At 39.1% G+C, this 12,184-nt stretch overlaps 1 protein-coding gene across 1 annotated transcript in view; it reads left to right on the top strand.

Moving 5' to 3' along the window:
* The window catches only part of DOCK10 (dedicator of cytokinesis 10), a gene marked incomplete at its 5' end in the record, with an annotated part of 158,001 nt that overhangs the window by 79,088 nt on the left and 66,729 nt on the right, over positions 1–12,184 (top strand). The window contains 6 exons of the mRNA XM_084267706.1: positions 1,673–1,745; positions 2,067–2,198; positions 2,466–2,600; positions 7,171–7,360; positions 8,972–9,048; positions 11,756–11,839. Of these exons, the coding sequence (XP_084123832.1) occupies positions 1,673–1,745; positions 2,067–2,198; positions 2,466–2,600; positions 7,171–7,360; positions 8,972–9,048; positions 11,756–11,839 (691 nt within the window). The remainder of the gene's footprint in view (positions 1–1,672; positions 1,746–2,066; positions 2,199–2,465; positions 2,601–7,170; positions 7,361–8,971; positions 9,049–11,755; positions 11,840–12,184) is intronic.

The following is a 12,184-nucleotide window of genomic DNA, read 5'->3' as shown; positions in this document are numbered from 1 at the left end:
CTTTCCAGTACCTGACTAAATTCTCCTGTTACTGGAACAGATCCCCAAGCAAATGTGTGCAGAGGTCTTATCTGTCTAGGTGTGGCTGGAGAGCATTGGTCAGCCTGCCTACACATCACTCCAAGAGCACCGCACTGCACTTTTAGCTCTGAATAATAAATAAAGCAGTAGGGTGTTTGTCTAAAAATGTGAAGGCTTGAATGGTGTGGTTTTTGTAAAAGGTGGGATTTGGCTTGAGATTTTTGGTTTGGTTCTTTTGGTGGGGGGAGGAGTGTTTGTGTACAGAATTTTTAACAGCTGCTATTGGTTGCATTGGAAAACCTGCAGTGGATTTCCATCACAAACATTCCAAACATTAATGCTTTTACAGATGTCATAAATGTCAATAGATTGTGAATGTTCCTTTAATTCAAAATATTGACCAGTTGTTCACATTAAGCAAGCACCAAAACCAGAACAAACTAAACCAGAGTTGTGTTCTCTGTGCATTTGGTTCTCCTGGCTTTGCTGAAATGCTGTGGTAGGGTAGTCATAGTCACATCATGAGAACACTGACTTTGAAATGGGGACTTTGAAATAGGAAAGTGCAGAGGAGAGTAGGTATCACTCGTTACTCTCATCTGAAACATGTATGAATGAACAGGAAATGAAAAAGGTCAAAGTTAGTACCTTAAAAAAATGTTCAACATTATGGGCTGCTAGTGTGGGCAACAGTTTGCTAAATTGAGAGAGGAGACTGGAAACTAGCTTAGGATTGTGTGGTTTCTTAACTACTGTTTGGATTTGCTTCCTTGCATGATAGGGAGTAGTGTTCCTCTGTCCCTTTCTCAGCCTGGGTATGAAAATGAGTTCTGGAAAAGCCAGACTTCCTGATTAACACTGGCTTTTGGGGTGACAACTTTTGTAGGCTTTCATATAATAACTGAAATTTCCAAGGTGAGATTTAATCTTCAGGAAATTGAAAAAAATGTTGGTATTTCAAAGACCAAAGGGGAAATTTAAAAATATCTTCGAATTTTTGTCATGTGTTTGGCTGTTACTTAAGGCTTAATTTTGCAACATGCAAAGTACTCTGGGCCTAAGTGCAGTTATTTCTGTATTCAAAATTAAGCAAGTGCTTAAGACCTTTGCTTATTTGTATTCAGTTTTGGTTTAAAGTCCACAATATGAAGATCTTAAATGCCACTTCAACAAAAAGACATCTGTGTATTTTTAAAAATTATTTTAAGATTGTGTGCTCATCATATTGAATAATAAAAATATCTTAAAATATTGAAGAAATGTAAAAGCTTTATGCTGAATATTCTAATGATGTTCTCCATTAGAAAAAGTTATTAAAGAGTTCATTCTCATTCATTTGACAGCCTTAAATGGGGTATCTCTTTGGAAATTGGGGTTTGCTGCCTGTTGTGGTGTAAAAGCAGTGAAGAGAACAAAAAGTCATATTTCATCATTGGTATAGAACTATTGCAACTTCATATGTTGAGGGGGAAAAAACATGAGACTTAAGAAAAAAGCTGTATCTTGAAACTAGTGATTTTTTAAGGGAGGCAATAGGATCACAGTAATAGGTTTGCTGAAGGTGCCGTGGGCGCTTGGGCTGGTTGCCTCCCTGAAATAGCAAATATGTGATCACTTTTTAAAAATAAATACTTTTTTCCTCCCCTCCCAGAATTGAATGTAGAGCAGAGAAACTGCCATCACATTCCTTCGAAATCGATCATGAAGATGTGGATAAGGATGAAGTATGTATTCTGGTTTATGATGGTTCCCCACTCCCTCACCCCCAAGAAAGAATTATTCATTGCTTGAATATCAAATGAAGAATGATAATGGAGGCTCGTTATCGCCCATAAAATATTTCATATTTTAAATACCTCTGAAGTTAGTAGAAAAGCTTTGTCTCATGTCATCATGTGCACAGCAGGCATATTAATAACGTCTTATTTTAAAGGAATGAAAGGATGATTATTTGTTGTCATGCAGATAGTCATACATTACAGTTTTCTTTCCCCTTAGAATTCAAAAACCAAGTCCATGCAATATTAATCATGTCTTTCATACAGGATACAACATCCCACTCATCTTCAAAAGGTGGTGGTGGTGGAGGAGGAGGATTAGCAGCAGGAGTTTACAAGTCTGGATGGCTTTATAAAGGGAATTTCAACAGCACTGTAAACAATAGCATTACTGTTCGGGTAAGGGGACGGCGTTATTCTTTCTTAATTCCAGTTGGATTTATCTCCCCCACAGAGGCAGAATTGTTTGCAGTTGTCATTTAGCTGCTTATATCTCAGGTTTGATTACGTTGCTTTAAACAATAGATTAGTAATACTGCAGTTGTCTGCAAAACAGTGCAGGAGGTGAAGTGAGTTGCCTATTATTTGAAGCCTGGGAATGAAGTATCAGTGCAAATAATTTCCTGCACAGTAATTGTATTTTTTCTTTTTTCCCCTCCACTTCAGTCATTCAAAAAGCGCTACTTCCAGCTAACACAGTTGTCAGATAACTCATATATTATGAATTTTTATAAAGATGAAAAAATATCAAAGGAGCCAAAGGGATGTATTTTCTTGGATTCTTGTACAGGAGTTGTACAGGTAAGTTTCAATTTATTTCATTGTATTCTTTGGGTATCAGATGCATTTAAAAAAGCAAGTAGAAGAATGCCTACATTGATGGAGTAGTGGTGTCATTAGCAGTTTTTATGAAATGAAAACACCATTAGTTTTGGTCTTTAAATCGGTGCAAATGCTTAGACTGACAGGTTACAGAAATAGCAGATTGTGTGTGTACTGTGCACATGGCTCACATGAGAGAAAATACCCTAACACCTTTTGTTCACAGAAATTATTTTCTTAGCTGCCAGGCTTGTCCTCATGCTTACTAAGAGCGTGCTTGCTTGTTCTGGGTTAGAGACTCGGGTTACAAAGCATTGGCTCTTGGGCAAGTGGTAAATTAATCCTGTATCCTGAGCTTCCTTGAAGATCATCACTTTTGGAGGTGATAAAGGGTCTTAAAGGCAGCAGGTAGGACAGAGCCTTATTGTTTATTGTGGCTTGGAAATATAAATAGCCAGAATTGTCTGACACTACTTTTTTCCTCCCCCTAAGATTGAGTTTATAGCTTTTTCCCCCTCTTGCTCTGCCTTTCCTTCTAATTCTAGTTATGTATCTCTCTTTTTTTTTTTTTATTTTTCCATTCCAAACATGATCTTATCTTGAATAGTGTATCATTGTGGTTGCTTTAGCCCCACTAAATAAGGAGATACTTTTTTTTTTCTTAGATATACTTTATTATTTACTGCTTAACCAGTAAAGATTAGTTAACTGTGTTAGTGCAGGCTGATTTGAGGGTTGGTTTGAAAGAAACCTTCCAGGTAATGTCAAGGAAGACCCCTGATAAATCCAAGCTTTTGTTCATTGGGAAGTCTGTCCTTCACCCCTAAACAGGCCTTTAGGAGCAAGAAAAATCATCAGTAGTTCACTCTGAGAACAAATATTTGCTGACAGCAGAACCTCATTCCTGCACCCAAAGAAGTACCCAGCTCTGTAGGGAATGACTGTTGTGGTTCAAAAGGGTGTTTCTAACATGTGTAGGACAGGTCAGAGGTAAGTATTAAGAACACAATAATGTTTGCCTGTGTCAGTCTGTTGGCTTGAGAGACCCTCACAGGTAGCTTGGAGGCACAGCAGAAGACATAGACATATATTAATCCTGTTTAGAAATTCATGCTTGCTCCTGCTTGCTGTCAGCTCTTTTTTAAGATGGGTCTCAGCCAGAGCTCTGGCTAAGCCCTGAGCCTCCCGGTAGTGTGGTTTTAGGTAAAGATTTCATGCTATCCCAAAGGGTGCCTCTCATGCTATTCTGATGACACAGCATGATAGCAGAAATGTCTTGACTGCAAGATTTCTGGCCTCTCTGACTAACCTCTGACAAAAAAAAGGTCAAGAAACATTTGAAATCAACTTCCCAAATTTGACTGCTGCCTCCTAAATCTACAGTGTTCCTACAAATTGACCTAAACTCTTTGAACTGCCTGTTCTCTTGCCTCTGCCCAGACACCAGGTTTTTCTAGTTGTCTGGATAATAGGGCAAGTATCAGCAGCTGTCAAAGTCTGTGATGATCTTAGAACCATAGGGCTAAAAAATAAAACCTCCATTAGAGTTGCAATAAACAGAGAGTCCATAGAATGTAGAGAAAGAATAGGGCAAAACTGAGGATTTAGCAGAAAAATATGTGAAAGTTCTGATTTAATGTTTTAATACTACTATAAACCTTTTAACTCTCTATGAATAACTTCAGGCTCCTGTTTGATAGAGGTTGAATATCTAAATCATAGTAAATGTCCTGGAGAAATTGTTTCCAGATAAAATACAAAATACTTCCAAAACAATTCAGCTATTTTAGAAGAATGACCCTGCAGGCATGAGACTTTAGCCTGATGTTTCATTTATAGCTCATCCACAGTTTCTTTTTGAATCTTGTATTTCCTTCTGGAAGAAATTTTAAACTTGAAATTAAGTGTTGAAGATTACAAGTCAACCTCAAGGTCCACATACCATATGGAAGAATTTATAGAGGAGCAAGCTGAGAAATGGTACATTTTATTATTTTTTTTCTTCCTGTGAGCTGATCAGGAAGAAAGTAGTTGGCTTTAGATTTGAAACAAAGACTTTGCTGTAGATCTCATCTGCTTGCCAGAAGTCTGAAGTGCAGATGGAAAAGTGGATATTGAAGTTTTCCTGCCTTAATGTTCTTAAGATTCAGCATGCAATATGTATTGCAGTATTAGATAATGTCTAATAGCGTTACAGGACCCGATTTAAAGATCTTGGCCATGTCTGTAAGGGGAAGTACAGAATATAGACAAGAAATGCATTCATTTTAATGTGCTCTGTACTTTGTGAAGATAGATTGACAAGTAGCATTCTTTATAGATTGTGCATAAATTGGGGTACATAATCCACTTATACAAATCCATTTATCTTTAAAAGTTTTGAATGGCTATCACCAAGATTCTTGGCATAGTTTTGATCAATTTCTAGCTCTTGGTCAGGCCTTTGTTGTTACATCAGTAAAAAGAGGTTTCAGTCAAATTTTATCCCTTGTTTTGCATTGATTTGAATGTACGTAGTGATTGGAGGATTAGGGTCATTTCAGAATCAAGAAAAATATTTCACACCCAAGAACCAATTGCTGCAAAACCCAACCCTACTCTTACCCTGTGTTGGGTGAACTAAAATTTTATTCCCCTCAATAAAGTACTTGAGAGGAAAACTATTTCCTACCAGAAGAATTACCACTAGCAGAATTAAAAACTAACACACACGTGTGCACCTACACACAGACAATCCCAAGTCAATTTGAAAAGCAGAGATCTGATGGACTGTGTTGACCCAAATAACTCCGGAAGTTGTTCAGTCTTAGCTGATTTCTCAGCTGCATCATGACATGGCATATAAGGACTGGAGCAAGTGATTAACAACAGATTGGGTAGGAATCTTCTGCTGGAAAAAAAATGTTCATGGAACTGTGTTCTCAGTGACTTGGGTTCTTCGTCTCCTCGTCTGCTGATCAGTATCAGATTTTGCCTCGGTGCCTCTTAAATAAAAATGTCATTATCATCTCACTGTCTGGCTTAGAAGCTATTCTTGTTATTGTAAGTCTGTACTGTTACAGTATGTAGAACTGTGGGGTACCATTCTTGTGTTATTTGAGACTGCTGATGAAGAAAACCAAAATTGAGTGAAATGGCCAGCTGTACCATAGGTGAATTGCTTTTAATTTGTCAGCATCACTCCAAGGTTAGATGTGTCAACAAGGTGATGGCAATTTTCTGGAATATTAAAAACAAAGCAGTGGCTCTGATGGCCATACTCAGTCAGTGGTTGTAAAACCCTGATGAAGTAATAAGGGGTAGGACGCATGTCAGTTTAAGCAAATTTAAGCAAGGAGGAGGGATAATTGATGCAACTTCTTCTATAAGACTAAGAGATAAAAGCCTCACTAGTTTGATAAATTTGAGGAATGAAGGTCATTATATTTGATCATATCACTTCATTTAATTTTATCGAGCTGTTTCAGTAACCAAGCACCTGTTCATTTTTATGACAGAAATTGATGGATTAACCACCTACTGCAAGTTAAACCTGGTGATACAGAGCAGACCTCAGAACTCAATCTGTTGCATTTATTCTAGACATTGGTTCTTATTCTATACTTGAAAAGGATAGCTTTGCAATGACTGAGTATTTCTGTACCTCACCTTTTGCCTTCTGCAAAGAATTGTTGAAATCACTATAGTCATTTGTTGAAATCCATCTAACACAAAGGTAACAGTGGGAATTACCCATTGTAATCTTTTCACATGGAATTTTTCCTGTTGCAGTCTTCTGAAGAGATTTATTGGTTAATTTCCATTCCAAGTTTAGACTCACATCATCCAGAAGCTCTTTCTGAAAAATATAAAAAGAACAAAATTTAGTAGACCTGTTTGTATCCTGACCGCAATGTTTCTAAGTTTATTGGCTGCTCAGAAATTGTTACCTTTATGTAGCTTGTTAGTAGCATCTCTAAACATCTTGAAACAGAAGATTTTAGAAATCATTTAACATTACTGTTGTGGTACAACCTCAGTAGTCAGGGATGGGGTAGTCTTTGACCACGTGTTGGCTTTGCTTGCTGCTCTGGATTTGGTAAACTTCTGCTCCCACTGAGAAAATATTGGTATGACTTAGCAGTACATAGTATCTTTTTGAGTATCTGATGTGCTGGGAAGGAGTAGGAGATTTCAGCTCTAGAGGTGGTCTCTCCTGACAGCTATGACTCATGTAGCAATGATGTACTTCACCATCAGAGGTTTTGCATTATTCTGCTTGGGAGGCATTTGCTACCATAGTTTGCAGTGTTATTGTCCATAGTCTTAGATTTCTCTGGCTAAACAGAAGGGATATATTTGGCCATAGAAGATCTTAGATACACAAAGACCCTACAACAAACAAGCATAAATTTGCTTTCTACTGGGATTTTGTTTACAGTCACTGAATTTTGCTTGAATGTTATTTTTAAGGAGTGACCATGTACAAGTCCACCTTCTGGATGCCTTTTCAGTACCTTTTTATAATTAGTTATAGCGTTTATTTTTCTTTTTCCTTTTATTCCAACAGAATAACAGGCTTAGGAAACATGCCTTTGAGTTGAAAATGAATGACCTCACATACTTTGTGCTGGCAGCTGAAAATGAGCAGGATATGGATGACTGGATTTTCACTCTCAACAAAATCCTGCAAATAAATCCAGAGGGAACCATTCAGGAGAGGAAAAGTGCGGATCTCACTGATCTGAAACTTGGTAAGAGTGAAACAGTTTGTTGCATTCTTGAGGGGTTTTTTTAATCAAATGCAAAAAAAAAAATTGAACTTTGAGAGATCACTATTGAATCATTTTAACTGCCTGAGTCTGTAATGGATTCTGCACCTATTGATTTCTGATGAAGCAGCACCAGTCTTTTGGCAATCCCTGAGCAATGTCAGCTAACTCCCCACAGATCGTTTCCAAAAGCCTGTGGGGAAGGTAAAGCTGCTCCCACAAAGTGAGCAGGAGCAGTATGGCTCTGCTTTGCATGCACAGCCCATTTTGAATTACAGTCCTCTCTGTCAGTGATCTTACTGGTGCTTTGTGTTTTACTGTCTTGGGATCCTGAAGGTTTGGAAGAGTTTTGTGCTGGAGAGAGGCTAGATCAGTTCTTTTTCCCATGTTTTGTTTTCTTTAAAAATCTGGAGTTAATAATTTTAAAAAAACAATCCTAAAAATCCTAGCTGTACTGTATTGCTCTTCCCTGGAAGCTTATTGACTTTTCATTTCTTGGTTTGTCAGTTTGTGTATTAATATGCTTTCACTGTGGAAGAAAAACTTTGATGCCACTCATCATGTGGCAGTATCTCATTCTTCCATGTAATAAATCCATGTTCAGTTTGGATGAACCCCAGCTCAAATTCTAAGGCTGAGAACACTTGAAACCTTAATACAGATTTGAACTATTTGTGCTCTGAGCTGAATGAAAGCTTTGAATCCACATGCATCTGAGTCTTGGGGAATTTCAGAGCTAATTGAAAGTTTTAGCCTGATGTTTATAACAAATTCTGATTTTGGAGGAGCAGGATACTCTTCATATAGCCAAAGAGACTTGCACTTCAGAATCAGAGAAGTACTTATGAAAATCCCACCCATAAGGGATATGGATGAAACAAGAAGAAATCTGTGCATGAAAGGTCAAAGACTTAAGACTAACAGAAAACAGAAGTCTACTTACAGACCCCTGGTAACAAGCAACAGGAATTTGCTGTGGAGTTAACTTGTCACAAGGCATGATGTTTTCTTGGCAGAGAAGCCCTAAATGGCTGTAATGACTTATTTCACATTGGGCTGAATTACCTACTGAAAGTAGAATGGTCCCTGGTGAGTGAAGTAAAGGACAGGGGTTGCTGTATAGCACTGTTGATCCAAAGATTTGCAGCTCATGGAGTTCAGACCATATCTCTCCCCTTCCCAAAGAGCCAGTAAGGCCCTGCCTTGCTCACTGAAGACTGTGTTTACTGGAAGTCCAAAACTTTTCAGCTGACACAAACCCTTGGTGCCCCGCATAGGGGCTGAGAGAGTAAGAGGAAAGCGTCTTTGTTCTGGGTGTGAGTTTTTGTCATGGAGAATGTGTCAGATGTTTCACTAAGTAGAGTCAGGCCTCTTGAAAGCTGAAACATAGAGTAAGTTACAGCAGTGAGAGATGGAATTGAGGAGGACAGAACTTTATATTAGTATCTCTTCCATTTGCTAGCCTGATTATACTAAAGGGAATAAAAAGAAATAGCTTGGGATGTATTTATTTCTTTTTTGTTAAACTGAATGGTTTAACAGAAAATCTAACGGAAAAAATGTGCTTTTTTTCTTCTTCTTCTTTTCAAGACCCTGCAGAGGTTTTGGTGAACTATGACTGCGCTCAGGAAGAGACTGATTCTTCAGAGAACACCTTGCACCCAGACTTCGCAAAAGTACCGGACGTTATATTTGTCTTTACAAGCTTAGTGGAAAGTGCTAGCTAGGTGAAAAACACTTGCCAATAGATATCATTCCTATTCTGAAAAGTTTGAAAATCTAGCACAGCCCATTGTGATTGTTAGAGATGTGACAAATGACAGGAAAAAAATTCTTTCTGAACAGCTGCTGGCTTTGTTTAAATGAGAAAAGCTCCAGGGGATGTGAAGAAAGTAGGTGTGATCTAGAGGGGCTTGATTTAGACCTGTGAAGTCTGTAAGGGTTTGGACCCTGAAGTCATCTGTGAAATACTTACTCTTTCAAACTGCATTTCAGAAGAGTTTGGCCCTTGGAGAGCCAAGATTTCCTGAGTGACTCGCAAGGAAACAAGCTGTGAACTGCTCATTGCTTTCTGTAATTTTGCTGAGAGAATTTAGTATCATGAGAGGTGTTTGTCATCTGGATCTCATAAACTGCTTCGTGTGGATGAGATAATTGTACATGGTGGCTAAGAAGCTTTTTGATGAAAAGCTAGATTAGAAATATTTCACTGCTTTTTCTTCAATGAATGTATGATCTGTTTGTAATCTTCTGTAAGGGAGCTACTATAGATACTATTTATCTACACAGCAGAATGCTATTTATAATAGAATCATAGAATGTGTTAGGTCAGAAGTGACCTTTAAAGGGCATCTAGTCAGACCCACCTGCAGTAAGCAGGGACATCTTCACTAGATGAGGTCGCTCAGAGCCCCATCAAGCCTGACCTTGAATATCTCCAGCGATGAGGCCACCACTACATCTGTGGGCAACCTGTGCTGGTTGATCTACTACCCTCGTATGGAAGAACTTTCTCCCAATATCCAACCTAAATCTCCCCTTTTCTCCCTTAAAACCATTACCCCTTGTCCTATCACTGCATGCCCTCGTGAACAGTTCTTCTCCAGATTTCTTACAGGCACCTTGCAGGTACTGGAAGGCCGCTATAGGGTCTCCCCAGAGCCTTCTCTCCTCCAAGCTGAACAAGCCCAACTCTCTCAGCCTGTCTTCATAGGAGAGGTGCTCCAGCCCTTTGGTCATTTTTGTGGCCCTCCTCTGGATGTGGTCCAACAGGTCCATGTCCTTCTTGTGTTGAGGGCTCCAAAGCTGGACACAGTGTTCCAGGTGAGGTCTCACCAAAGCAGAGCAGAGGGGCAGAATCCCCTCTCTCGATCTGCTGGCCACACTTCTTGTGATGCAGCCCAGGATGGGGTTGGCATGTTGAGCATGTTACTCCCACAGATCTGTAGTGAAAGCTTTATATGCAAATGAGGACAGAATTTGGTCTAGATTTTACCATTAGTTGTATTTGTATATATGGGGTCAGTCATCTAGAATTTTAGAAACAAAAGAAGATAAAATGTAACAGTGAATTTATGTATTAAGGACAATGGTAGTATCTTATCTCATCTGTGGACAGATACTTTATATTGGTTAATGTAGATATCTCAAAGGTATATCAAAGTAATTGTTCTGCATGTTGTGTGATGCTCATGTTGCCCTTTACGTGGTTAATTCCTGTTCCCTCCCCCTTGCTCTATAGGCCTGGCCACGGCAGTGGTCTGTTGCCTGTCCCTAGCCCATGGCAAGTAAATCTTGTGATCTCATCTCTACCTAAACCAGTGCACCAGGGACACAGCAGGACCTGCTTCTGCAATTCAGCTTGTGCTAGGTCACATGTGTTAGGAAGTAAGCATGGAGCTCCTGGTCTTGCTGTGCTGCTTCTGCTTGTTACTTAATGTGTGTCAGCACTGTCATGCTGTGGTGGAAAACACACAATGTTGAATGGGACATGAACAGGAATGTAGCCTGTACCATGCAGCTAAGGTTTGTACTCAGTCTTAGGCAACTGTGAAACTTGTGGACTCTGTTAATGGTTCAGAAATTGAAAAACAAAGAAAAGCAAGGAAAAATGAAGTGCAAAGAAAGAGTGAAGGAATTGAGGATGTTTAGACTGAGAAAAAAAGGTTTCAAAGTAATATGTGAGATCTGTAAAGGGAAGGGAATTAGTAAGGTGTACTTCACATGTTGGATGAATGGGCTTAAATAATGGTCAAAATATTTTTAGAGTTAGACATAAGGATAAACTTTGAAAGGGCAGGATGGGAAAGCATCAGGTGGGCTCAGGAAATTGGTGAGCTGGTTTTATCAGAGAGCTTATTACTGACACATGCACGTGTCCATCAAAAATAAAATGGGTGTGACTGATCCTGTCTTGTGGCAGAAGGATGGGTGGGGAGAGGACTTTGGGTGCTACAGTCTGTGTCTGCCTGCCTGTAAGGCAGAGCTGCACTTGGCTGCTCCCCTTTCTGCCCTCCCCCTGACACAAGTGTTTTTCTGTGGGGCTGTTGGCTTGGATTTCCCTCACCTTAGGAATCCCTGAAGTTGTTTTAGTACAGTGATGCACCGTTCAGACATCTTATACAATGGATTCTTTAGTAACATATGTGAACTTGAATTGCTTAATTATCTGTTTTGGGGTTCCTTAGAAGCACATCATGGCCTGAAAATCCCTGCCTCTCAAGCATATAACCTTCAGATAGTACTTGAAGGTGCTTTGGGATAACTACTGCAGAAATGAGAGGGGTTGTTACAAGTGAAACATTGATCATTCATTTAGAATTCTAGCAATTGTATGGATTTCTGTTCTTGTGCAGAAAACTAATTTATTATCTGTCACCACAGTACATCACAGAAACAGAAGAAACAGTGAAAGCCTCTCGAAATACAGAGCGACTGAATCTTTTTTCTTTGGATCCTGATATAGCAGTAAGTGAATTTTTTTTCAAGGTTTTAAAAATTTTAAAACACAGGTGGTCTGAGCTAAGCCACCAGAGTGGAGTGGAGTTCAGGAAGCAACCAGGTTTACTCAAGACTTCAGCTTTGAAGGGTGAGGGGAACTACCTCCACTTAAGAGATATTTCTGTATAGACTGCCCATGTCTGATCACAGAATGGTTGAGGATGGAAGTGACCTCTGGAAGTCATCTAGTCCAGTCTAGCTAAGCTTTGAATTGTTAAAGCAAACTGCAGACATTACAGGAACAGAACCTCCTCTTGGACTAGGAATGTTACAAGAGCAGTGGATTTATTGTTGTTTGATACACTGAATTTG

Source organism: Gallinula chloropus (assembly GCF_964237585.1).
Source record: "Gallinula chloropus genome assembly, chromosome: 8".
Lineage (NCBI taxonomy): Eukaryota > Metazoa > Chordata > Aves > Gruiformes > Rallidae > Gallinula > Gallinula chloropus.
The sequence above is the reverse complement of the archived record's forward strand: the minus strand, read 5'-3'. Positions and strand labels throughout refer to the sequence as shown.